This window comes from Salmo trutta, chromosome 38 (assembly GCF_901001165.1).
Source record: "Salmo trutta chromosome 38, fSalTru1.1, whole genome shotgun sequence".
Lineage (NCBI taxonomy): Eukaryota > Metazoa > Chordata > Actinopteri > Salmoniformes > Salmonidae > Salmo > Salmo trutta.
The window spans coordinates 13,230,804-13,258,212 of record NC_042994.1 but is presented as its reverse complement, the minus strand read 5'-3'; the positions used below and the strand labels follow the sequence as shown (position 1 = coordinate 13,258,212).

The following is a 27,409-nucleotide window of genomic DNA, read 5'->3' as shown; positions in this document are numbered from 1 at the left end:
CAAATCAATTTATAACATTTTTGACATGCCTTTCTGGATTTTTTGTTGTTATTCTGTCTCACTGTTCAAATAAACCTACAATTAAAGTTATAGACTGATCCATTTTTTGTCAGCGGGCAAATGTATAAAATCAGCAGATCAAATACACCCCCCCCCCCACTGTATTTCACAGAAAGCTCATTAGTAGCAGGCAGGCCTTTAAGGAAAAAGGACTAAGGCTTTATTTCCTCATTATTTTGATGGGATGCCTAGTTTACAAAACCATTGTTTTTATTTCTGAGTTTCTTTTTTGATGCACCATGTTCAACAAATAGTAGGCCTCTTGCTGAATTAAAATAGTAACAACGGTTTAAAAAGTTTGTACATTCATTTATTACAACATAAATGTACTTAAGGTTTTCACCCCCAAAAATAAATGAGCATTTTAAACTCAAGTTAAAAAGCAGTTGGTCAGTTTGGCTGACCATTTGAAATGTTTCCAGTCCATGTTCATCATCTGTTAATAAAAATTTAACAAATCGCTGCATTTCCTATTGTTCTGAAAAAGGAAGTCATAGTTGGATATGCATCACCTGACCAGAAAAAAAAAAAGGGAATCCCAAAACAAAATACAAAAAAAAAAAGTCACAAATAAATATAAAATCTGGGTCAGTTGATCAATTGATATCATTGGAGTGAGAGGTCATGGTAGGCCAGCGGTCAGGATGCTGCCCAGCAGGGTGCGATCCTTCAGAGCATTCTCCACGTCCCTCTCCTCAATCTTCAGAGAAACCTTGGTGAGGCGAGCCTCCTTGGCTTTTTTCAGGGCAAAGATTCCCCGGCTCTCCAGCAGACTACAGAGGGAGAGGCACTCGCCCTGGCCCACGCCGCCCACCTGTCTCTTGGCACATAGACGGCTGTACACCTCATGGAGCTGAGGGATAGAGAAGAGTCAGACTTGAGAAAGAGTTGGTACTGACCGTCAGCAACCCAATGACTTTGTGGTAACCAGGTCAGTGCAAGAGAAAACATCTAACTGTATTTTACGTTTCATTCTGACTAGCTACCTAGACTTATGTTAAATGTACACTGAGTGTACAAAACATTAGGAACAACTTCCTAATATTGCATTTCACCCCCCCACCCCCCTCTTTTGCCCTGAGAACAGCCTCAATTCGTCAGCGAATGGACTCTACAAGGTGTCGAAAGCGTTCCACAGGGACGTTGACTCCAATGCTTCCCACTCCTTTGGGTGGTGGACCATTCTTGATACACACGGAAACAGTTGAGCGTGAAAAACTCAGCAGCATTGCAGTTCTTGACACAAACCGGTGCGCCTGGCACCTGCGACTATACCCCGTTCAAAGGCACTTAATATTTTGTCTTGCCCATTCACCCTCTGAATGGCACACATGTACAATTGAGACATGGATTGTGTAAGGCAGAAAAATTATTTACCCTGTCATTCACACTAATTGACGTGGATTTAGCAATAAGGAATCATAGCTTTCACCTGGTCAGTCATGGCAAGAGCAGGTGTTCTTAATGTTTTGTACACTGTATATCAAGGTGTATTAGAAAATGATTAAAAGCAAAAAAAGCTAAATGTTTGCTCTCAATTTACAAACTTGAGTGGTAGTATCGTGTTCGCACTAATGCAGTACCCGTCTCTCACCTTGCCCAGTGGGATCTCTTTGTTCTTGCCGTTGCGGGTGAGCAGTAGCAGACAGCAGAGCAGAAGTTTCTGCTGGAGGGGGAAGCTCTCTCCCTCTGAGGAGGACATGCGGTCCCCGTACACCTCCGACAGCACTCTGGCCACCTGGGGCACGCTCACACGAGACGCTGAAGTCTCTGCTGCCTTCTTTCTGTCGTCAGACTCCACAAGCTCTACAGCTCTCCTGTAACAGAGGAACCAGCGTCATGATACTTTCTGTTCTCAAACAAAACGTCAACCAGTTGACCCACTGTCCCTCGGGCGCCAAAGACGTCGATTAAGGCAGCCCTCTGCACCTCTCTGATTCAGAGAGGGTTGGGTTAAATGCGGAAGACATTTCAGTTGAATGCATTCAGTTATACAACTGACTAGGTATCTCCCTTCCCATACCAACTCTCCACGACCACCTATAACTAGCCATAGTAAATGCACATTTTTTGGTTGCTCATATTTTCTTACATTTATTTTCATGGGCAATCCAAAGGTGTCCTAAGAAGTCAGCGTTGCAACCAACATGTTGTTTAGTATTAATACAGTGTATTTAAGATATTTTGTCAAGTCATTCCCTTACCGGCAGATATCCAGAGCTTTGCGCGCGTCTCCCGATACAGCAGACACCTTCCTGGCACAAAACTGCACGGCCGATGCGTCTAGTAACCCTTCTCCGGACACCTGTGTGAGTCTGTCCTGGACGATGGCGGCGAGCTCCTGGCGGCTGTAGGGAGGGAAGTGTAACAGCTGGGGGCGACAGCGAGGCAGGGCCTGCAGCCTGGGGAGGATCCTGTCTGTCAGGTCCAGAGCGTTGGCGATACCTAGAATGGCACGACACTCATTACACCTGCCTGCATACAGGAAGACTAAGGACAGCCCATATGAGGAAATGGCTATGAGAGTTGAATGGATGGAATTTAAATATAGAAATGGGTAGACGTGTATATGAAGTTTTAGGGTGAAATCTTCAGATAAATTCTTATATATTAACTAGAAATTGTAACGGCCAATGAAACGTGTATACCAGAGACGGTGTATATTGTTTAACACTGTATATTCGGGGGTTCTTACCGATGAGACAGAGGCGGGACTTGGGCAGGTAGGGCCACTCAAAGATGGTGTAGAGAACATCTTGGGCCTTGCTGTCCAACTGGTCCATTTCATCCAGGACTAGAAGACTGGGGAGAGAAGGAGAAAGAATGTTAATAGACAAAACGTATCAGTCAGCAACATGTAAATCCTCTCTCAATATGTGTTTGTTTAGGGTGTAAATTCAGAGTAATTGGACAAAGAACTCAACTTTTTTTTTCTTTGCAAAAGTGATTTAAGTTTTAGTTCAGGGTTATAGATACTCACACAGTGGGCCCTGTGCTGGTCAGCAGTTTCTGCAGCTTGGTGTCGGTGTGGCCCCCGGAGGCCCCTAGCTTCTCTGCCAGCAAGGGGAAGATGGCATGGGAGCTACGTAGAGACATACAGTTTAACACCACTGTCTGAATCTCCTTCAGTTCATCCTGGATCAAGAGAGGAAATAGTTAAATTCATGTAACAGAAATCAATGGGGTTAAATTTACACAGGGTTCAGGGCTATACACAAGGGGTGGAATTAAGTGATGCTGCACCTTATGGTAGAGGTGTAAGGTCATTTTAGAGTATTGTAATCCACTCAAGATCCAACACTAGGCTAATGAATGTTGCAACAGATCCAATGCTAGGCTAATGCTAACAATTAACCCATCATTAACAAATCGGAGGCTAACGCAAACAGTGGCGCTAACCTTCATCTCCTGCAACACACAGTTGAGGCAAGCCGTCTTGCCGGTGCCGGGGGCTCCAGAGATGTAGAGGCTGGCCGGGCTGGCCTTCAGGGCCTTGTCCTCCAGGAAGGAGCGGATGAAGGACCTCTCTGCCTCCCGGGATAGCAGGCGCTCTGGGACGGCCGTGTGGAGGGCCTGCTTCACACTATGGAACTTAGACTCTGGAGAGGGACCAGAGAATGGGTTCATAGTTTGCCTTAAGTCTATATGAAGTGAACATTTAGAATAATGAGCAAATCAAATAAAGGCACACATTTCTCTTTGGAGTTTAATGCTTTTCATTTGCACTTGAGAAAAAGATACAAGGGAAGAGAACATGAGGGAGGAGAAAAGAAAGAAGAGGAAGAGACATGTCTTACTTTCAGCAAAGAGGCGGACCACGGGTGTCTCCTCTGATCGGGGACATGGGCTCCCACTGGGGGTCTCATGCAGTCTGCTGGGGGAGGCCCTGGGGCGGGAGATGGGGGATAGAACGGGGGAGTTCTCATCAAAGCCCAGCTTGTGGGGGGAGGACAGGTTAAGGCGGGTCTGTTTGGGAGGAGAGCCCAGTAGGTTGGCACTGAGGTTACAGCCATTTTCATCTCCTGAGAAACACACAGAAGACAGATGGTTAGGTTAGAAACAAGATGTCTGTCTTTCGGATAACACTTCACGAGAAACAACATGTCTGTCTTTTCGATAGCACGTCACGTTCGCATCAAGAGTTGAAATAATTAGTTCATTTTGAGCATGGTGGTTTATCAGCTTAGACCTTGCACAGAATATGTAAAAATCACAAACTGCCTAAAGTTTTAGACAGTGAAACACTTTCAAAGTTGTGTATAATAACAATCCCATACCTGTGCGTTTGCGAGGGCTGAGGGGTATTCTTGGGGTCAGCCTTGGGCACAGAGTTATGCCTTTGAGGGCCACGGGCCCGTGTGAGAGGGGCGTTAGCTGGACCCTCTCTGGAAGGGACTGCGGTTTAGAAGCCTCCACGGAGCAGAGGGACTGGGTCTCCTTCAGCTGGGATGTGCTCTTGGAGGGGGTGCTTTTTGAGTCAACCCTAGAGGACTTGCGTCTGGGGAACTGGAGGATAGGCTGAGCCTTGGACCGTGTACTGGGCATCTTCGCCGTGAGCACTTAGAGTCCAGACCTATTTCAAAAGACTGAGGGGGGAAGAGATAAAGGTCAGCCATTGTGACACCACCCATGAATAGATAGACAGACAGATAGCATGAAAAACAATTGTCTTGTGTTCAAGAGTGACTTGAAATTAGTGAATACAGAAGAGGTACAGAACCGCTTAATAGTAAATGATACCATCCATCCTAGCGATCAGGCCTACCCTGATCGAAGTAGTTCCAGTATTTTCCACGCAAGTTAATGTTATAACTGCTAAGCATGACTCCCTCGATTTACAAGTGTGTGCTGTCTTTGTGCCGTTGTTGCACTGTTGTCAATCAACATCACAAAAGGTTAGCCCGAATGTTCGACTGTATAGTGGCTATGTAACAATTTGCTAATTTCCGGGGTCATCAGAATGGTGTGAATTCTCAGTAACTACTGTATCTGCAGACTCAATGGCGCCAACAATACGTGTCCTCATTTGTGGCGCCAACAGCACAAATATTAACATTGAAATGGCGTAAAATACCACAATCAAAGAAAACTGGACATATATTTGCTGTTTTCGACAAACTGCTTTATTTCTGACTAGCTAGTTAAACTTGACTGATAATAATCCCCCCAGTATGCTACGGAAACTCGCTCGCAATATATCTATCCCGAAATTCTGACAAAAAAATCCAACGTTAAATCCAACGTAATGCTACACGTTTAAACGTTTTAAACATGCATTGAAAGTAGTGTTACCTTATTTCAGTTCTTGATTAAGACGTATTCGGGCCACTCGTCTAGATTGATTTCGTGTGCTGTCTCTGGCGCGCTCTAGTCTGACTGACTAAGAAACAAAACTTGCGCCAAATGTCTCCACAACTCCTCCCCCAATCAGCTGGACTTCCCGCAGCTAAGGTCTGATTTGTCCTTCTTGCGTCGTTTTGTTATTTCCCAGGCTCTCATTGGTTCATCTTCGATTGTCAGGCAGCGTCAGTGTCTACGTCACACAAGTACCTGGTGGCGGGAGTTTCAATAATATATATTTTGGCGGACTGGAAATTTCCCGGGAAACTCAGCATTGTCTGGTGTAACATTTAACACAATATTCTCTGGTGTTGTTAGTAACTTGGTTTCAGTTTAAGAGAATTACTATAACTTCTGCATCTGTGCTCTGGCATACGTATCGAAATATATTTTTTAAATGATGCATACATGTGTATAACTGAAAAAACAACTTATTTCAGTTATTTGTTTCTGTGTAAGCTATTTCAAACACTTAACTTCCACAATACATTACTGTAAATTGCATCTGCAAGAAGCTTAAAAGATGGATGATAGAGATGGTGATAAAGAGTCAAATACAATGGACACCAAAACAATCATGTACCTCTTTTCCCCCCAAAAGCATATATTTATTTCAAATGATAAAACATGGTTGATTAACAAGTGAAATGAACAGGGTGAGAACATGAGAATCGCACATAGTCAATGAGTCACCTGTGTGAGACTAAACATATCCATCAATCACACAAGTTACACACACGGTCAGACATGCAGAGAAGTGCTGCAAAGAGACCCGTCTCTCTGGCTGTCAGACAAAGCCCACTATTGGACTGTTGTTAAACATTTTAATCAATTTCCTCCCTATATTACAAGCTTTTTACAAACATTAAAATATATCAATAACTACGATTACCATATTTCTCATACTTTATGTAAATATACATTATTTATTGCATTTTTAATAGACTCACTTTTATTTGTATCAAATGCACTGGTACCGATAAGTATGACAATAGATGTGTAAGACAATAGATGTGTAAGGCAACAACCAGCCTGAGGACTACATAAAAGGAATGGAGAAGAGAAAGGAATCTATTCTCATGTAGCTGGTCCATGTAGTTCTTTTTCACTGTAGTGGAATCATAACAGAAATCACAAAGCTACAATGTAATGACAGCTTAGGTATCACACATTTAGGAGCTCCTAAGTCATAAAAATTATATAAATCCACCATGACGACATTTCTGGGGCCTACTCTGCCCAAATAGTTCCCTGGTGAAGTTTCCCCTAGGTACAGATCTAGGATAAGATTCCCTCCCCAATACCTTAAAACATTAGTAGGGAAAATACAAAACTGACCCCAAATCAGCACCTAGGAGCAATTTCACCCTACACCTTCTTCTGGCACTTAGGTGTTTCCTTTTTGGTTAGTTGCTACCAACGAGAAGTGAGAATACAAACAAAATCGTTCCTTGCATAGGAATGCATTAAAAACTCAAGCATTATGGTTTCCCTCTGGCCAGGATACAGTCTATTCCAAAGAGCCACCAGCAATAAAATCAAATATTCTAGTTTCAAAAAATACATTTTTGTTTTTGTTTTTTGAAGGAACTTCAGAAAGACAGGGTTGAATGACTGACAGCCCTGCAAAGCTACCCTTGGTCCAAAGAAAGGAATGAGGGTAATAATTTATCCATGATCACCCCATTGTGGCAGGAAACAGGAACAGCATTGAATAAAGTGAAAGTAGAATTCCATACAGTACTCTCAAACGCCTTCCTTGATCAATAAAGTAAAGGAGCTGGCAAATGGCAGCTAACGTAAAATAAATGGCAGCTAACGATCATTAAAGAGGAGCGGCAATGATCCCTGACACATTTCGTAGTGTTGACAAAATGAAGATGCATTTATGTTTTGTTTCGAATAAATCTAGACTGCAACCCATCAGAGCAGCACTTTCTGTTCTCTAGTGTAAAAACATGGCATTCACAGACGCCACGGTTAAGCTGTTACGCTGCCACAGAGCAACGCCATGAGGAAGAACAAAAAAATATCTAGTTGGGAATGCTCCTCACAGTCTTTGCACTGTGTCACGCACTGTCAGCAAGACTCGCCCTCTCATAACATGACAAGCATTCAAGTAATTTCTCCTATCCCTGTTTCATACCAAAAAAAACTAAGTCATTTCTGTGTGACGCAAACGACAGCTTTCCTAAGTGTGAGAGGCCCCTCATTCTACTCCACCCAACTATTGGCACATCAAGGTAGGAGAGAATTCTATTCCACACCTTCTCAGGGCACTGGAAGTGCGGCATTTTAAAAAACCTATAGAAAAACACACCACGTACTATAGATACCAACTGACACCCAACGCATTTTTGGCGACGTTAGTGTGTCCCCTATTTTGTCCTACAGACGACACAGTTACTGTGGTTAACGATAGAACATTTAAAAAACATTATTTCATATATCGCAGGAAATCATCATCATTATGGATTATGCACATATTTCAAAAGATGGAATGCAGAATTTTTCGTTGGCCCTGCTGCTATAAAGTATAATCAATGCAACGTCCCCCCCATCTTGCAGAAAGATTGGCTTGTGGCCACTTCACAGTCAAACAGGTCAGTTCCTCAGCACCTCAGTGGGTTTTGTTCTATCATGCTGAAACAGAAGTGTCTGAAGTGTTTGTGGAAAAAAGAGCTACCTGGTAGTGTAGGGTTTTGTAAAAAAGTCGAACAAGACTAGTGAACTTTCTATAGTGTTTGGGGGTTGACTTGTTTCCGGCTGGTCATATAAAGTGTCTACGTTTAGGCCTGTGTGTGTTTCAAGTGTCGTGCCACTCCCCTGAACGTCCTCTGATTAGACCGAGTGACTTGTTAAAGTCCTTTTGCTCCTGAATTCCATAGTTCACCTTGCCAATGGTGGCGCTGGAGGTACTCCCCGGATCATGCCTACAGGAAGTAGAGGAAACAAAAAGGTTACATCAGGTCAGTTCTTAACTCCAAAAACAACCGTTTCGCTCTTTATTTTCTATAAATCTTTTCTCAATTCCTCGCATCATTCTCAAAACGCATGGGAGAAGAAGGGAAGGGACCATGGACCTTCTCCAATACGATTGCAGAGGCGGCAAGTCGACAGAATGCGAGGAATCACGGAAAGACGACTTGAAAGAGCCCATATTCGCTTTAACTCAATCCCAGCTGACATTCCATATGGTAATAACATTGTGACACAGTAGTGCAGAGGCCATATATTGGATGTTGTGTACAGTATGTATGCAGGCAGTGGTGTGGAGAATGAATTAAGCCTAAGCCTGTACCTGGTCCAGGTTTATTGCTTTTGCTGGGGTAGATCTTGGTGAAATTCCTATATTCCTCTGGGGGTGGGAAGTCCTCCACTGGGTGGAAGTCAAACTTGGACTCAAAATCCTCTGAGGGTTCAGAAAGGTAAAAGGGTCAACACAACATTGTAAATCAAGAAAACACGAAACTAGCAAAAAAAATGAAGGCCAAGACCTTAGTACAGTAATAGAATGAATAAATTACAGTAACATTTTAGCATTGGTCCAGCATATAAACAAATTAGAAGTAATGTATTTTTGACTTCTCGAGCTTGCTCTAGTAATTTCCATTTCCATTAACAATGCCATGCACAATGGTCAGTTCTCCTGGAAACTTTAATTTGACTATGAACACCTATGAATGCTCTGGGTTGGTCACAATTTAAGAGGAACATTTGCATGACTGAGCTGGCATTTGAATATGGGGCTGTAATACCTGACAATCTACTACCAACAACAACTAGGCTACTAGTGTCTCCAACATGTCTGTTGGTTTGAGAACTAACAAATGGCCATAGTAGACCGTGTTCAGATCTGTGGAGGCTAATACCCAACACAAGAGATTCTAAAGCGATGAAAAGCCGTCAATCACATCATATTAATCAAACGCAGTGACAGTTGCTCAAAAACTGGACTTGCAAGAACACCAGAATGTACAGGGGACACTGACGACCAGGACTGGGAGATGGAGGAAATGAGCCTGTCCTGACTCACCTATATTGGACTTGGAGGAAGAGGAGTGTCCATTGCGGATGGGCGGGGGAGGCGGTGGGGGTCCAGTGCGGGAGGAAGATGAAGGGGGTGGAGGGGGCCTGGGCCCCCGGGTGTGGTGGGGTGGCTCCGAGGAGGTGGTGTTGGGAGTGACAGCACTGTGGATCCGGTAGGGGGGCGGGGGAACAGGGGCTTGCCCACCATCCCCGTTTCGTGACCCAGGATTGGGTGCAGAAGGGGCTGCATCGGTAGCAAACAAACACACACAATAGTAAGACCATGATGATGCCTGATTAAAATAATCACATAGCAGCAAACATGTCCCTTCCAACCTGTAACTTTCTGAAAAATGTATGTACTGTACTCTACAGTAAACTGAAGTTGTATAGCGCATTCGGAAAGTATTCAGACCCCTTGACTTTTTCCACATTTGTTACGTTACAGCCTTATTCTAAAATGTATTAAATTGTCCCCCCCACCCCTCATCAATATACCGTAATTTCCGGACTATAAGCCACAACTTTTTTCCCACGCTTTGAACCTCGCGGCTTAAACAATGACGCGGCTAATATAAGGATTTTTCCCGCTTTCATTTTTTTTTTTTAAACAAAAAAAAACATTCTGTGACGTGCTCAGTTTTTTGGCGGCCTGAAGCTTTCATCAGACCAATGAAATTGCCGAACGGGTTAAGGTCAAACAACTTTTTTGTTTACTGTTTAGATTAAATCGAGCGCTCTCAAACTTCCCACCATTCTGATTACGGTAGTCATTTTGTCACCCTCATCATGGCAAAGACACGGAGAAATGCATATGATGCAGCTTTCAAGTTAAAGGCGATTGATCTGGCTGTTGGAAAAGGAAATAGAGCTGCTGCACGGGAGCTTGGTCTTAATGAGTCGATGATAAGAAGTTGCAAACAGCAGCGTTAGGAATTGACTCAGTGCAAAAAGACAACTAAAGCTTACTGCAAATGTTTTATTTTTTGTTACAAGCCGTGTTTCATTAAAGCCTGTGTAAAGTTCATTTGTTTCAATGTACCGGTAGGCACCTGCGGCTTATAGACATGTGCAGCTTATTTATGTTCAAAATAATCTTTTTTTTTCAATTCAGTGGGTGCGGCTTATATTCAGGTACGCTCAATAGTCCGGAAATTACGGTACACACAACACCCCCTAACAAAGCAAAGCAAAAAACAGGTTTAGACATTTTAGCAAATTTGTAAAAAATAAAATAAAAATGAAATATCACATTAACATAAACATTCAGACCCTTTACTCAGTACTTTGTTGAAGCACCTTTGGCAGCGAATTACAGCCTCGAGACTTCTTGGTATGGTGCTACACCTGTATTTGGGGAGTTTCTCCCATTCCTCTCTGCAGATCCTTTCAAGCTCTGTCAGGGTGGATGGGGACCGTCGCTGCACAGCTATTTTCAGGTTTGTCCAAAGTCCGGGCTCTGTTTGGGCCACTCAAGGACACTCAGAGACTCGTCCCGAAGCCACTTCTGCGTTGTCTTGGCTGTGTTCTTAGGTTCGTTGTCCTGTTGGAAGGTGAACCTTTGCCCCAGTCTGAGGTCCTGAGCACTCTGGAGCAGGTTTTCATCAAGGATATCTCTGACTAGTCTCCCAGTCCCTGCTGCTGAAAAACATCCCCACTGCATGATGTTGCCACCACCATGCTTTACAGTAGGGATGTTGCCAGGTTTCCTCCAGACATCACGCTTCGCATTCTGGCCAACGAGTTCAATCTTGGTTTCATCAGGCCATAGAATCTTGTTTCTCATAGCCTGAGAGTCTTTAGGTTCCTTTTGTCAAACTCCAAGTGGGCTGCCTTTTACTGAGTTGCTGGTCTTGGTCACCTCCTTGAGCAAGGCCCTTCTCTCCCGATTGCTCAGTTTGGCTGGGCGGCCAGCTCTAGGAAGAGTGTTGGTGGTTCCAAACTTCTTCCATTTAAGAACGATGGAGGCCACTGTGTTCTTAAGGACCTTCAACGCTGCAGAAATGTGTTGGTACCCTTCCCCAAATCTGTGTTGCGACACAATCCTGTCTTTGAGCTCTACGGAGAATTCCTTCTACCTCATGGCTTGGTTTTTGCTCTGACACGCACTGTCAACTGTGGGACCTTATATAGGACAGGTGTGCCTTTTCAAATCATGTCCAATCAATTGAATTTTCCACAGGTGGACTTGAAGTTGTAGAAATATCTCAAGGATGATCAATGGAAACAGGATGCACCTGATCTCAAATTCGAGTCTCACAGCAAAGGGACTGAATACTTATGTAAATTGTCCTTGAGTGGTACAAACTTATGTTTATTTTCAATACATTTGCAAAAATGTTGAAAAACCTGTTTCGCTTTGTCAATATGGGGGTAATGTGTTTAGATTGATGAGGGAAAAAAATATTTCATCCATTTTAGAATAAGGCTGTGACGTAACAAAATGTGGAAAACTTCAGGGGGTCTGAATACTTTCCAAATGCACTGTATGTCCTTAAATAACAGACCATGCCCAAGGGACCAGGACTGGTCAGGTTGCAAGAAAGACTAGATACTGTAGGCTGGCAAAGAGAGAGAGAACAAAAGCGCACGGAATGCCAGAATATTCCAGAGAACTTGTGGAATGCAGAGAAACCAGGAGGCCTCAGCCATCTAATGACAATTTGAGGCTGCGCATTCAAAATGCTAAATTCCAAATAAACCCCTAGGTCCTACTTCATGTAGGTCTGAAAAGGTGAAGTAATTGTTATATTGCAATTACCATTAGAGCTGTCCCCCCCCCCAAAAAAAAATATTGGTTGACCGAGAGTCACGTGTTCTTTCGACCAATCGATTGGGTGAAATTTTTAAAAGGTGTATTTTTCAATATATATTTTTCTAAATTAACTACGTAGGCTACTGAGCTTGTCTGATGCTTTCATTAAAAAAAACACAAATTGCTAAAGCGGGAGGGAGCCAGAGATCAATATAGCCTAACCAGAAGAACAAAAGCCTACTCCTGACCCTCCTCTGCCTGCTGCTGCCGGTAATAGGCTACACCAGCGGGTCGGTAACCTTTAGCAAACTTGCAACAGTGTATAAAATATTCCGGGCCCTCAGTTTCCCACACCAGTGAGCCCCAGACAAACAGACACAGCTGTAGGCTATTTGCGCAAGGGATAATAAGTAATCCTTAGGCCTATTTTATGATGTTTCCACCGGATCAGAACATTACTTTTCCCCCCCTTTCATGCTGAGTGGTGGGATAATCGAAAGTGAGAGAGCTGGAAAGATTGTTCAAATAGGCTACATTGAGGAACTATTGTCATTCTCAATGGATGTAGAAACATACTTTGTTTACTTGATGTTTGAGGCGAATAAAAATATACTTTGAGAAGCTCCACAGGGATGGCGAGTTAAGACAATCAGAAATGGTATCAGATCCCCAAATGGACACATTTATCGGTCGACATTTGCGCGCAGGCCAGGTAGACTAGACCTACTTCTAGATGTATAAATCAGGTGCGTATCCTTACTCAAGATTGACAATAACACTCCAAACAAAAGACAATGAACACATTGACAACTCGTAAATCGAATGAAATAAACCAAAACTTCTCACAAGTGTAGCCTAGGTGGTGCGCTCTGCAAACAACGTGCCCACTCCTACAATGACAACAGTAAGACTGTAATAATCATTTAAAGACTGGTTACGGTCATTTCTGTTAATGCAAACAAACATTGTAGATTAGAAATTATGGGAATTAACTGTAAATGTACTACTGGTGTGCCATCCCCATGGCCTCCACAATGGATTAGTCCACTCAGACAGGCATGAATCAGACCAGATTTTTTCAAATACATTTGCCACTGCTCGACTAAAAAAAATATCTTAGTCAACCATCAGCGTATAGACCAAACAATCGACTAAAATGGGGTCAGACCTAATTATCAGAGATAGAGGACTTTAGTGCCCAAAAGCCCAATTTAGCATGGGCCGGCAATTGGGGACATTCAACTGGGTGGGACTTCCTATGGTTAAGTAAGGATCACATGATTCCATCCGGGTCATCAGGAGGGATCAGCCAATAATTTACAGTGCATTCGGAAAGTATTCAGACCCCTTAACTTTTTCCACTGTTACATTACAGCCTTGTTCTAAAATTGTTTAAATTACAATCTACACACAATACCCCATAATGACAAAGCGAAACAGGTTAAGAATTTTTTGCAAATTTATTAAAAATAAAAATCAGAAATACTTTATTTACATAAGTAGTCAGACCCTTTGCTATGAGATGTGAAATTGAGCTCCGGTGCATCCTGTTTCCATTGATCATCCTTAATGTTTCTACACCTTGATTGGAGTCCACCTGTGGTAAATTCAATTGATTGGACATGATTTGGAAAGGCCCACACACCTGTCTATATAAGGTCCCACAGTTGACAGTGCATGTCAGGGCAAAAACCAAGCCATGAGGTTGAAGGAATTGTCCGTAGAGCTCAGAGACAGGATTGTGTTGAGGCACAGATCTGGAGAAGGATACCAAAAAAACATGAGCAGTATTCAAGGGCCCCAAGAACACAGTGGCCTCCATCATTCTTAAATGTAAGATGTTTGGATCCACCAAGAATCTTCCTAGAGCTGGCCACCCAGCCAAACTGAGCAATTAGGGGAGAAGGGGCTTGGTCAGGGAAGTGACCAAGAACCCAACGATCACTCTGATAGAGCTCCTCTGTGGAGAGGGGAGAACCTTCCAGAAGGACAACCATCTCTGCAGCACTCCACCAATCAAGCCTTTATAGTAGAGTGGCTAGACTGAAGCCACTCCTCAGTAAAAGGCACATGACAGCCCACTTGGAGTTTGTCATAAGGCACCTAAAGACTCTCAGACCATGAGAACCAAGATTCTATGGTCTGATGAAACCAATATTGAACTCTTTGGCCTGAATGCCAAGCGTCACGTCTGGAGGAAACCTGACATCATCCATACAGTGAAGCATGGTGGTGGCAGCATCATGCTGTGGGGATGTTTTCTGCGGCAGGGACTGGGAGACTAGTCAGGATAGAGGGAAAGATGAACGGAGATAAGTACAGAGAGATCCTTGATGAAAACCTGCTCCAGAGCGCTCAGTACCTCAGACAGGACAACTACCCTAAGCACACAGCCAAGAAAATGCAGGAGTGGCTTCGGAACAAGTCTTTGAATGTCCTTGAGTGGCCCAGCCAGAGGCCGGACTTGAACCCGACTGAACATCTCTGGAGACCTGAAAATAGCTTGAGAGGATCTGCAGAGAAGAATGGGAGAAACTCCCCAAATACAGGTGCATCATTCCCAAGAAGACCTGAGGCTGGAATCGCTGCCAAAGGTGCTTCAACAAAGTACTGAGTAAAGGGTCTGAATACTTATGTAAACTTGATATTTAAATTTATGAATTTGCAAACAGTTCTAAAAACCTGATTTTGCTTTGTCATTATGGGATATTGTGTGTAGATTGATGAGGGAAAAAAACAATTCAATCCATTTTAGAATAAGGCTGTAACGTAACAAAATGTGGATAAAGTCAAGGGGTCTGAATACTTTCCGAATGCACTGCATACTTGTGAGCAAACGTTCCATAACTGCAGGTGGCAGTAAATCGGCAATCTTGGCTTCATACCTGTTCCAACAACACACTACAGGTAGCAGTATGCCCCCTTTCAGTTTGTTTGCCAACTCATTTACATTTAAGTCATTTAGCAGACGCTCTTATCCATAGTAGAAGAAAATTGACTCAATGGCGCTGCCCATGCTCTGACACCATAATGAGACATATAAAATATTGAGATGTCTAAGACTATGGCTACTACCCATCCTTTCCTTTCAGACCATGAAATTGTGAGTGGAAGAAACGATTGATTTGGAAAAGGTCATTACCCTTTGTGACGGTAGTCCCTTGATAAGACTAAGGGCTCCCCATTATAAACATTGAGCTGTGTTCTAGTACCTGATCTCTTGCTGGGGGGCTCCCTGGCGGGTGGGGGTGGTCTGCCACCCCCTGGAGGTCCTGCAGATGGCGAGGGGGGTGGAGGAGGTGCGTGATTGCGTCCGCCGTAGCTGCCGCCTGAGTTCTTCTTGTGCAGTGAGTTGTGCCTCCGGGGAAGTTTCGGAGCCCCATCTCCACCATGGTGCCCCATGGGGCCGTTGGAGGTGCCCGCAGAGGGGTGCCTGTAAGGCGGGGGCGGCACTGAGGACCCCCCAGTGGGCGGCCGCGTGGAGGAAGGAGGCGGTCTCGATGAAGGAGGGGGGCCAGAGCTGGGCGGAGCCGGGCCTCTTTGCGGCGGCGGGGGGAGGGGCTTCTCCCGGCTGTTGTTGGAGCCTACTTGGGCCTTTTGTTGCGAGGTTGACGGGACATTGCTGCGGTAACCACCTCGGTTAAACGGCGGGGGAGGAGCTGGGGCAGATGTGCTAGGCTTCATGCCCCCTGTCGAAGAAGGTGGAGCGGGTGGGGCTGATGTGCTGTGTTTCATGCCTGAAGGAGGGGGAGGGGCTGAGCCTGAAGTACTGTGCTTCATGCCCCCAGTGGAGGAGTGGGAGGAGCTGGCACTGGTTGGGGGGCGGGAGATGTCGGGGAGAGAGGGGCGGAGGGAGCGCTGGGGCTCCGGGGGGGAGGGTTTGTCTCTTGGGGAGGGTTTGTCTCCTGGGGAGGGGGAGGTAGAGCGGCCTGGGATGGACCGGGGGGCTGCAGGTCTGGAGCCTGGGGGACGCAGGGCGGATCTGCCCACTGTGGCGTCTGGAAGGAAGGCATAGAAACACACATTTTAGAACACTATGCATAAATACACCCATTCACATACTTTCACCCATACACATCAAGCTTCATGGCAAATGTAGAACATCCAGTAGCCTGGATGCCAGTTTCTGCAGTATATTTATAGTAGCATACTTAAATAGGGCCCTATAAAATCCATGCTGTAGAGAACACGGACGGAATCACAGAATCCAGACCAAATATTCAAAAATGTATTGAACTTAGCAGGAAATAAACTAAATGTATTGAACTTAGTCATTAATTTGCCCAAGATAATCATAAGACCTGAACAAAAAATGCATCAGTGATTCGTATTTTCATGCAACTTTCTGAAATGACACAGAAATGCCCGTCTGTGTTTGTGTGTGCGCGCGTGTCTACACTTTGTGTAGTCTTTAGCGATGATACTAATGATAACCTTCTTCTGGTAGAGATCCCAATTAAATGTTAGGCATAACTACAAAGTAGCCTATCTGGCAGAATGATATCATGATTATTTGCATCAATCCAGTGGCCATTTGTTTTGCAAACTCGGAAATTACGAGCGCTACAGAAAGGTCCCTAACCAAACAGTCTCTTGCTGGTGCGAACTTGCATTAAACTACACCCAAAAATCTAAATAAGCATTGCTGTGGACTAAGAACATTCAATTTGGTTGTTTTTCTATTAAAAGCTGCAATATGTAACTTTTTTGGGGCGACCTGACCAAATTCACATACAAATGTGAGTTATAGATATGTCATTCTCATTAAAAGTGGTAGATGTGTTCGATGTGTGCTATTTCTATGCTTCCTGTTCTTAAGTTTTGTTTTTTGAGTCTTTTACACCAGCTTCAAACACCATATTTTTGGTTATGGAAAATATTTCACAGCAGCTTATGATTCTCTACACTAAACTTGCTTGAAATTGGGCGATAAGAAAATATTTACTAAATTAACTATTTATTGAACTAAATTGTTGGTATGTAAGCATTTCACGATAAGGTTGTATTCCGCACATGTGACAAATAAAAATTTGATTTGACTATTAGAATTGTAGCAAGCAGGAAATGTTCTCCCCAATTTCATGGTATCCAATTGGTAGTAGTTACAGTCTTGTCTGTACGGGAGTTGCAGCGATGAGACTCGGAAGAGGCGAAGGTCGAGAGCCATGCGTCCACCGAAACACAACCCAACCAAGCCGCACTGCTTCTTGATAATGCCCATCCAACCCGGAAGCCAGCCGCACCAATGTGTCAGAGGAAACACCATACACCTTGCGACCGTGTCAGCGTGCACTGCGCCCGGCCCGCCACAGGAGTCGCTAGTGCACGATGAGACAAGGATATCCCTGCCGGCCAAACCCTCCCCAAACCGGGACGGCGCTGGGCCAATTGTTTGCCGCCCCATGGGTCTCCTGGTCACGGCCGGCTGCGACAGAGCCTGGACTCAAACCAGGATCTCTACTGGCACAGCTAACAACTGCGATGCAGTGCCTTCGACCACTGTGCCCCGAGGGAGGCATAGAGAAACTCATTTAAAAACTAAACAGAACCAGGCAAAAATATAAAGCTGAGTTTACAGGGCCGCATTTACATTGTAATCATATGTAGTGAATTCTGCTTACCTCCAGCTCCAACTGATCGTAGTTTTGGCATGCCCCCTGCGAAAAGGCCTCCAAGGCCTCCCCCTGAACCACCACTGCTCCCTCCACCTCCACCACCACTTTCCTTTGGTTCTTGGGAAAGCAGAGGTACAAATGTCCTTGTTACACTGTTGTGTTGATAATGCTTGCATTAACATTGTTGAAAGCCATTTGTGGCAAAGAATTGTGCATATATAGTACCAGACAAAAAAGTTGACACCTACTCATTCAAGGGTTTTTCTTTACTTTTTGTATTTTCTACATTGTAGAATAATAGTGAAGACATCAAAACTATGAAATCATGTAGTAACCAAAAAAAGTATTTTATAAAAAATAAAATATTTGAGATTTGAGATTCTTCAAGGTAGCCAGCCTTTGCCTTGATGACAGCTTTGCACACTCTTGGCATTCTCTCAACCTGCTTCACCTGGAATGCTTTTCTAACAGTCTTGAATGAGTTCCCACATATGCTGAGCACTTGTTGGCAGATTTTCCTTCACTCTGCAGTTCAACTCATCCCAAACCATCTCAATTGGGTTGAGGTCGGGTGATTGTGGAGGCCAGGTCATCTGATGTAGCACTCCATCACTCTCCTTCTTGGTAAAAATAGCCCTTACACAGCCTGAAGGTGTGTTGGGTCATGGTCCTGTTGAAAAATAAATGATAGTCCCACCAAGCGCAAACTAGATGGGATGGCGTATCGCTGAAGAATGCTGTGGTAGCCATGCTGGTTAAGTGTGCCTTGAATTCTAAATAAATCACTTACAGTGCCACCAGCAAAGCACCTGCACTGCTCCTCCATGTGAAGATCATCCGTTCACTTACTATGCATCTCACGAAGACAGGGCGGTTGGAACTAAAAATCTCAAATTTGGACTCAGACGAAAGGAAACATTTCCACCGGCCTAATGTCCATTACTCGTGTTTCTTGGCCCAAGCAAGTCTCTTATTCGTCTCCTTTAGTTGTGGTTTATTTGCAGCAATTCGACCATGAAGTCCTGATTCTCAGTCTCCTCTGAACAGTTGATGTTGAGATGTTTCTGTTACTTGAACTCTGTGAAGCATTTATTTGGGCTGCAATTTCTGAGGCTGGTAACTCGAATGAACTTGTCCTCCGCAGCAGAGGTAACTCTGGGTCTTCCTTTCCTGTGGCGGTCCTCATGAGAGCCAGTTTCATCATAGCACCTGATGGTTTTTGCGACCGCACTTGAATAAACGTTCAAAGTTCTTGACATTTTCCGGATTGACTGACCTTCATGTCTTAAAGTAATGATGGACTGTCATCTCTCTTTGCTAATTTGAGCTGTTTTTCCATAATATGGACTTGGTCTTTTACCATCTTCTGTATACCCCCCTACCTTGTCACAACACAACTGATAGTCACAAAAACATTAAGGAAAGAAATTCCACAACTTAACTTTTGCCAGGGGGCACACCTGTTAATTGAAATGCATTCCAGGTGACTACCTCATGAAGCTGGTTAAGAGAATGCAAAGCTGTCAAGGCAAACAGTGGTTACTTTGAATAATCAAAAATATATTTTGATTTGTTTAACACTTTTTTTGGTCACTACATGATTCCATGTGTGTTATTTTATAGTTTTGATGTCTTCACTATTATTATACAATGTAGAAAATAGAAAAAATAAAGATCTTGAAATGAGTAGGTGTGTCCAAACTTTTGACTGGTACTGTATGTATACATAAACATACATGCATAGTCTGTGTGTGTGTGTGTGTGTGTGTGTGTGTGTGTGTGTGTGTGTGTGTGTGTGTGTGTGTCTCAGCAGGAAATGAGGAGAGTGCAAAGGTTAGTTTCTATCTCCCATATGTTTACTATGCTACTTACTCTCTATAACAGGTGCACTTCTGTCATTGACCACTCCAACCTTCTTTAGCCTGGCTCCTTTGGAGATATCAGAGAGCAACGCTCCTCTCCCCTTCGCCTCATCCCGATTCAACTTAGGTGCTGTAGTGTTCGCCTGAGGAGAGGATATGAGCAAACCACCATGTTAGTTAGGTTGACCATGCCAAAGAGAATAACATGAACTGCACAAGGTACCGTCGTTATATAGCAACAGATAAAATAGATGGCAATGCAGCATTATGGTGCAAGTTGATAGTAATCCACATGGTGCCTGCGTGGGTGTGTGTTTGGCCAGCTCTGACCTTTTTTGGTTTGTGTTTGTATTTTTTTTAAAGGTAAAAACTGCATCAATGAAATGCAGCCTTTATAAACATGGCATAGCAACCCTAGAAATCATACTATGGGAAATGTGGGCATAATAATATATTTGGCATAGTATCTTACACCAGCAGGTGTCGTATCATCCGTAACAAACAACAGCAAATAATGAGTTATTTTATCATGTAGTTATGAATCTCTAGAAACCCTTCAGCGGACTTGTGAGTTTTGTCATGTTGTGAACATCGGTTTAGGAGCTGGACTGACCTGGTTGAAGGTGGGGGGAGGCGGGGGTCCTGGAGGAGGAGGGGGAGGAGGAGGAACGGGCATCCTGTCCCTCTGTGGGCACCTTGGGGAGGAGGTTTGTTCACCGTCTCAGCTCTGGGTACACCCTCAAACTCCTGCGAAACAAGACAGAGGGGAGACTCGTCACAGTCAAATACACACGACAAGGTCAACAATATACACTCCTGAACTAAACTGGGGTCAGAGTAAAATTGTACATCCTTGTAGTGTCATGTTTGACATTGGTGGACTGTATTGAACTCAGGTGAGTCAAGATATCATTGGGACATCTGTTCAAAGACCATTACAATTCACTTCTATTTCTAGTTGTTGACCACACTAAAAACAACTATTCTGTAATTCTACATGCATATACTCACTCTAGAATGATTCAGCTCAGTAGAGCTCCCCAAACCAGTTGGTTGGCTGGGCTGAGCTCATTGTGGATACAGACATACAGCACGTTGAGCTAGGCAGCAAACCCCACCCTCCTTCACTCACCCCTAAACTCCATTCCACAACCTACCTGTTAAGAGTGTTTGGACAGGTTTTCACAGAAGAGGAAAACAAATGGAATGTCATCGGGTGAGCTTGCCAGTGAGGCGATAAGGAACGGAAACGCAGCAGCCGTTGTAAGTTGCTACCTCGAGTGAGAGAAACCAAGAGTGGACAGCACAGCCCGCCACTTCCTATTTCATCCATTGACAAGATCTGATGTTATTGTTTTTGCACTACCGGCACCAACCATTTATATCAATCAAAATGTCTTTAGAATCTCCCATAAATGTTCAATCGTGTTGAGATCTGGTGACTGACCAGGCATGGCATATGGTTAACATCATTTTCATGCTCCTCACACCATTCAGTGACCACTCATGCTTCCACACGGGGCATTGTCATCCTATGGGGGAATAGCCATGGTAGCCAAAATAATGGCCTGCCCAGCATTTTTGTACATGACCCTAAGCATGGATGGGATGTTAATTGCTTAACTAACTCAGGAACCACACCTGTATGGAAGCACTTGCTTTCAATATACTTTGCATTCCTGATGTACTGTAGTGTTTTCATTATTTTGGCAGTTACCACTTGTACATGGCCTACTTGGAGAATTGCCAATGGACTACAATATTAAAACCTCAAAGGATTATGACATTCTTACAAGGTAGGGGAGGTGTACAGCTCCTTCTCCAACCTAATGTGTGACCAATTGAGTTCGTTTTATGGTTTTGTGGACGGGGAAATAAACTAGGAGTAAAACAAAGTGCCGATGTCAGTAACTCTTTTGGGCCTAACGTCATAAAACACAAAATAGCAACCCTAAAACGAGCAGGCCTGAGTCAGAAGTGTCTTTGAATTTCACTTTCTGATATGCAGAACATTTGACTAAGTTTGTTACTGAAATGTAAAACACAGATTTGATAAGGGAACATTCCAAATCAGAAGTGGTCTCGGGTCGCTAGCCAATGTCTACGCACGCTCTGTCAATCTACAATAGGTGCCAGGTGAGCGAGCCCAAAAACATCTAAGTTATATATTTTTTTAATGCAATTCCTTCCTCTTGGCCTAAAAGGTGTACTACCTAACTGGAAATTGTTTGAATTAATGTAGCAATCTAGGTCAAATGTATATCAAGTGAGTCAACTAGTTATTATCTGGATAACATGTTGATCTAACTAGCTGGGTGGATTGGCAGTGACTTACCCTGTCTCGAAGGATTGTGAGTCTCGTCTTCAATAACAACATGAATGGAAACTGCAGTTGTGGCAACTTTGCTAGTTAACACAAAACCAGGCAGTAGGCGGCTCTCTTGGTTACTTGCGAAGAAAATCTAATAAAAACTGGAGGACACTAGCAGCTAAATTAGCTTGCTAGCGAAATCAACTAAATCCAATGCCCAAAGTTAGCTTGCTAGCTAAGTTACTGTTTACTCGCGACAGCTGTCAAGTGAAATTTTGCTGGCGTCTTAACTATGGCTGTAAACAAGTTATATTTCGGTGCAAAAGCTAATTCGAGGTACGCGTAACTCCAGTTTATATCCTATTTTCATATACTTTTTATTCTGCTCTCCTCTTGACCAGCAAGCAAAGCGAGACTCTCGCTTCACAACTGTTTCTGTCGCTTCTCGGAAACCCGGAACTGGGCCGTCCAACACAAAATGGAGGCAGGCAGGTAACAGGATCACCGCGGACGAGTTTATCAACTGGGAAAACAGCGACCTCAAATATAATGAAACCTGTAGAAACGACCTATAATTAGTTTAGAAACTCTGTGAGAACACCATCGAGTGTGTGGAGCAGGGTCCTCTTCTTGCTTTTGCTCTTACAAGCAATATTTTTAATATTTTACATGCATGCCATGAACACATATGCATTTCAATGAGTCTGATACTTGTACAGTCAAGTGAACAAACTGTGATGAAATCATTGCACTTAGTGAATATGAATTAATTTTACAAAAATATTGTGGATATCCCAGACATAGACAATCTGACACTAGGTATTTTGCAAAGATAATCACATCTTTATTTGAAAATTTTATAAAATGACTCCATTTGCATGAGATGTTGCATTGCCATTCACCCACATGACAGGAAAGGCACTGTTGAACATCTCTGCTCACTGGTGTACTGATATTTAGTTGTTGCATAATTCAGACCCAGGACACCAATTTAAACCTGGGTCTTGTTCATTAGGCACACATGGGAGCAAACGTTTTCAAATGGAAACGCACGTTTCGGGTAGTGCCTGCCGCCTCCATTTCAAGTAATTTGTTCCCAGTTGGAACCTATTGAACAGGGCCCGGTTTCACAAAAGCATCTTAAGGCAAAGTTCATCGTTAGAACCTTTGTAGGCGCATCGTTTGAGCTGTTTCCCAAAACTATCGTTTGACTTAAACGCTCGAAATCGAACTCCTGGCTTAGACCACTCGTAGCACAGCTAAGTGCGTCGTTAGATGCTTTTTTGCCGTGCCGCGTCACTTGATACACAGATCTCCGCTAAACATAAAATCACATGTTTTTTTCGCCTCTGTGACTGCTGATAACTTCAGAACAGAGTTGACTACAAATACAAAGATGCCAACATCTTTGCAATTGATACAAACAAGCGACGTATAAAAACATGCTTCAAATTAAAACAGAGATGACTGCATTAAAATATAGCCTACAGTAATTAAGCTATAGGCCTATTTCAATCATATTGAAATACATTTAATGTTCAAGAAATTGTTATATTTTGCTACTTGTATGATACCGTCTGTAATTTGTCTTAATATATTTCATGATGTGCCAAATCTTGATTTGCCTAATATTTTAGCCATGTGATCTTTCTATGAGCTGATCCATCGTCAGTATCGTGAAATTTACATTTACATTGACATTTAAGTCATTTAGCAGACGCTCTTATCCAGAGCGACTTACAAATCACCTTAAGATATCCAGTGGAACAACCACTTTACAATAGTGCATCTATTGTAATGTTAAAGATTTGAATGGAAAGCTGATCAGAGAGCAGCGTTGCCTTTATTCCGATCCTGTCAGTATCGACGCACTTGGCGAACGTTCTCTCTGCCTAGTGTTTTGGGAATTATACAACGGGTGGGTCTAATCCTGGATGCTGATTGGTTCAAACCGCATTCCAGCCGGTGTCTATTCCAAAAATGACCACCGGCTAAAGCTATGGCGTTGAAATGCCTATCTCCCATTTATTTTCGACAAGCATTTGATTTTCAACAGCGGAGATTTGTATAAATCTTGCTGTCTCTGACATTTGCAACATTGTTTCAAAATTGAATTTCGATCTCTAGCTGTCCCATAGTAACGAACGTTTCGGGAGCTGAGACGAGATTGGCTGAGAAAAACTGTCTGCCTGTCGAAATCATCTGGCATATTTTTTATGGATATACACAAAGAAACGTCAATAGAAAAGAGGTCAAACGAAACGCAGCTAGTTTGCAGTCTTTCCTGCTACAGTTTGAAGGGATTGTGTTGTTGGCTAATTCCTCTGAACAGTGTCCTGATGAGAAATGTCTCTGGAAAACAGCTTAAACAAACGCAAATGCAGCTACTTTGCTGTTATTCTGGCTGTACTGTTTGACGTGACTAAGTTAGCCGTAGTTGGCTAGCTAGCAAACGAGGGATAAGAATGTTGCCAGCCACTATGGTAATGGAAATATTTAGAAAGAACTGGGTTGCGTCCATAGATACAGAACAAAGAGAGTGAACGACTAGGTCGCTTCTCTGGCAACCGATAGAATTAATGACCGATATAATTAATCTTGTGGAAGGATGAAATGGTATGAATAAATTCAAAATGTTTATGAAAATGTCAATCATTATTTGTTTGTTGGTAACCTATTGTATAAAAGTGATAATGTTCTCAAAGCCAGTGTTTGGATGATATATTGGCAATGTTTGCCAGCCCGAGACATCCATGCCAATATATCCTCCAAACACCAGCTTCGCTGGCAATATCACTGAAATGTATGTGAGGAAAGATACATTGTTTAAACACTTGTAAGCCTAAGTGTCTTTGCTATCAGGAAACCGGGCCCAGGTTGGCTAAACTCTACATGACTTCAAGTGAACAGGCTAATTGCGCGACTTCCATTAAGAAGTGCTATCAGTCCGTCCAGTGAGGCACTACCGATCAGATAAACTTCCATTGTTTGTTAGGCCATTATATTTGCTTGGAGAGCAGTGGTCATTCACCATAACCCAGTCATTTAATCAGATGGCATAATTGATATAGATATGCAAATACTAGTGGTTTGATTCAATATTTTTTTTTTTCACAGAGGTAAGCCTCAGCCAAGAGGTTGATTGACAAGCAACAGCGGCATTGCCTTTGTCATTAATCAATTGAATTATGGAAAAAAATATATTCCCTTTGATTTTCCACTTCTTCCCCTCAGGTTAATTTCAGTCCAATGTTCAGATCACCAATGCCAGGTTTCCTAAAAGCATCCTATGGGTCTAAGATGAACTTAGCCTTAAAATGTTTTTGGGAAACCGGGCTCAGATAGATTAACATCATGCGCTCAGCTTGCCTACACCACAAGTGTCCTCATTCTAAATGCACATGGCAGAGAGCAGCAGCACACATTTATTAGAACAAAATTTCAAGTATAATCTTCAGAATCCCAATTAAAATAGTCCAGAAGATGGACTCCTCTTCCTGGAAGTCATCCTCTGGAGCTGGAGAGTATCTCTGCTTCCCCCGGTCCTCCTCCGAGGGGTACGACCTTTTATCGAACGGGTCCTGGAGGGAAGTCTGATCGTAAAACACCTTCATCTCAAACTCGCTCTCTTTGTGCGACGGGTGGCCATAAATGCCAATCCCCACGGGCCTCACAAAGTCTCCTGGCACTACGACCACGTCCTGGCCACAGGTGACCGACTGCAGCTTGTAGGTGTCGAAGCTGGGCCGCAGAGTTTTGTCCGAGACGTACAGGTCTGCATCACCCTTGAGGCTGCGCATGTGCAGGATGATCTTGCCATCGTGGTTGAGCCGCAGGTAGCTGTAGTTTCCCGACCCGATGTGGCCCTGCACCACGTGGAGCAGCACCCACTCCGTAGGAAGGGCGTCCTCTTCCAAAGAGTGCAGGAACCCCCCAGCCTGAGACAGGAGGAATGCCACAGCCAGCACGCTGCTGCACAGCACCATAATGGAGATGGATGGTCAGAGTCACCGACTGGACAACACCCACCTTCTACCATCTGTTGATAACCTGAAGGGCAACACAAACAAATGCATTACCTACAGTACAGTATAAGCCTGATAAAGCTTGTACTGGGCAAATCCTAAAGAGGGCAATATGGTCTCCAGCCAGGACAGTGTCAGACTGCCAGTTAACTTTTAAGGGATGTTTAGAAACTGACACCTCCTGCCTGTAGATCACTGTACTGGCTACAAGCCCTGCACTATCTCTGCTCTATAAATACAGTAGCAAGCTAGCTTCTTCTAAAGATTAACATTGTGTGACCTCTGCAACCTTGTAAGATACTACACATGTTTAGCAGTTACTTCTTGAGTAGCCCATCTGTAAAGACGTTACGCCCACCCTGTCTGTCTGCCTTGCATTGACTGCTGGCTAACCGCTCACTCGCACATGTCCGTCTAAATCGTTGGCCTGTGAATTAGTTATTAGAGCAGCCACAGACTGGCTAATCCCATTAACAAAATAGCTTATAAAGCTAGACTCAGTTATGCGCTAACGCAGAATATAGTCTTAAAGCAATTGTTTGACAGCGCGTGGCCATGATGTCGACACTTCAGCTAGATATCGAAACGTCGAGTATTGTACTGGTGGCTCGTTAACTATAGGCAAAATACATACATTTAACAACACATATGCAAATAGATATTGCTTGATACGAACATAGCTACATTTCATCACCCTTGCAAGAAGCAAGCTACTGCTGCCAGCGTTCATGCTAACTGGCTACGCTATATTAACGTTACATAGCTAATGTTAGTAGTCTAGCACAAATAACTTTCCGGGGCTACGAGGCAACAATTACCGTTATCACAATATTTAGCAGGTTTGTGGAACAAGAACATTAGCTACTCACCTGTACATTGTTCCGAGCACAAATTTTGTAATGGTTATTGTTTTGCCAGTAACTAACGAACCAGTCAGTGTCAAGTTCACTTCTTCCGTTTTCCGGGGTCTCTCACACTTATCCACTGGCGCCGCCTACAGTACAGGGAAAGTAGCACATTCATAACTGACCACAAACCACCAAGCAGTAATGTAGTAGCTAAAGGAGCTCTGCACCCCCCCCCCAAAAAACATTTTAGGAACCTACAAAGAGAAAAAAATGTGGCTACACATTGGTCGAATTATGTCAGCATTATTACTTTGTAGAATATGCCTACACATTACAATGTTTGATCAATCCATGAAGTGCATTTAGACCAGCGGTCCCAAACCCCGCTATATACAGCCGACAAGATCAGGTTTGTAGTACTACAGTTCCCAAGCACTGTGCGTAGGATTATAGAAAGGGGTAAATAAAAAAATAAAAACCGGAATTGAAGACTCACCAGTATATCAGTGCATCATCAGATCAAGGTACTGTAAACCAAGGTGAAAGAATCTCCCATAGCGAAGG

General features: G+C 43.5%; 3 protein-coding genes and 1 non-coding gene across 4 annotated transcripts; all 4 read right to left on the bottom strand.

Annotated features, from left to right (window-relative positions):
* Positions 1-285: 285 nt before the first annotated feature.
* On the bottom strand, positions 286-5,492 carry cdc6 (cell division cycle 6 homolog (S. cerevisiae)). The gene is made up of 9 exons (XM_029738750.1): positions 5,353-5,492; positions 4,338-4,646; positions 3,858-4,082; positions 3,460-3,659; positions 3,041-3,195; positions 2,756-2,862; positions 2,265-2,505; positions 1,655-1,877; positions 286-913 (listed from the first exon to the last, which is right to left on the bottom strand). The coding sequence occupies exons 2-9, from the start codon at positions 4,603-4,605 to the stop codon at positions 683-685; spliced, it is 1,650 nt and encodes a 549-aa protein (XP_029594610.1). The 5' UTR covers positions 4,606-4,646; positions 5,353-5,492; the 3' UTR covers positions 286-682.
* Positions 2,134-2,202, bottom strand: LOC115179039 (small nucleolar RNA SNORD58). The gene has a single exon (XR_003872805.1). It is a non-coding gene; the product is annotated as a small nucleolar RNA SNORD58 (small nucleolar RNA).
* Positions 5,493-5,980: 488 nt separating the features above from the next.
* Positions 5,981-22,499, bottom strand: LOC115177788 (WAS/WASL-interacting protein family member 2). Its single transcript, XM_029738749.1, has 8 exons — positions 21,997-22,499; positions 20,275-20,408; positions 19,672-19,804; positions 17,806-17,916; positions 15,397-16,182; positions 9,437-9,673; positions 8,702-8,812; positions 5,981-8,333 (listed from the first exon to the last, which is right to left on the bottom strand). The coding sequence occupies exons 2-8, from the start codon at positions 20,335-20,337 to the stop codon at positions 8,290-8,292; spliced, it is 1,485 nt and encodes a 494-aa protein (XP_029594609.1). The 5' UTR covers positions 20,338-20,408; positions 21,997-22,499; the 3' UTR covers positions 5,981-8,289.
* Positions 22,500-22,792: 293 nt separating this feature from the next.
* On the bottom strand, positions 22,793-26,953 carry LOC115178369 (UPF0669 protein C6orf120 homolog). The gene is made up of 2 exons (XM_029739531.1): positions 26,867-26,953; positions 22,793-26,022 (listed from the first exon to the last, which is right to left on the bottom strand). The coding sequence occupies exon 2, from the start codon at positions 25,956-25,958 to the stop codon at positions 25,401-25,403; it is 558 nt and encodes a 185-aa protein (XP_029595391.1). The 5' UTR covers positions 25,959-26,022; positions 26,867-26,953; the 3' UTR covers positions 22,793-25,400.
* Between the last annotated feature and the right edge of the window lie 456 nt (positions 26,954-27,409).

Excerpts from the sequence above, each read along its gene's own strand:
- LOC115177788 (XM_029738749.1), bottom strand. The coding sequence starts at position 20,337 with ATGCCCGTTCCTCCTCCTCCCCCTCCTCCTCCAGGACCCCCGCCTCCC. Across the intron at positions 17,917-19,671 it reads AAGTGCACCTGTTATAGAGA|AACCAAAGGAAAGTGGTGGT; the intron begins GTAAGTAGCATA and ends TGCTTTCCCAAG. Across the intron at positions 16,183-17,805 it reads ACGATCAGTTGGAGCTGGAG|ACGCCACAGTGGGCAGATCC; the intron begins GTAAGCAGAATT and ends CCTTCCTTCCAG.
- LOC115178369 (XM_029739531.1), bottom strand. The coding sequence starts at position 25,958 with ATGGTGCTGTGCAGCAGCGTGCTGGCTGTGGCATTCCTCCTGTCTCAG.
- cdc6 (XM_029738750.1), bottom strand. The coding sequence starts at position 4,605 with ATGCCCAGTACACGGTCCAAGGCTCAGCCTATCCTCCAGTTCCCCAGA. Across the intron at positions 2,863-3,040 it reads ACCAGCACAGGGCCCACTGT|TCTTCTAGTCCTGGATGAAA; the intron begins GTGAGTATCTAT and ends TTCTCTCCCCAG. Across the intron at positions 2,506-2,755 it reads GTCCCGCCTCTGTCTCATCG|GTATCGCCAACGCTCTGGAC; the intron begins GTAAGAACCCCC and ends GTGCCATTCTAG.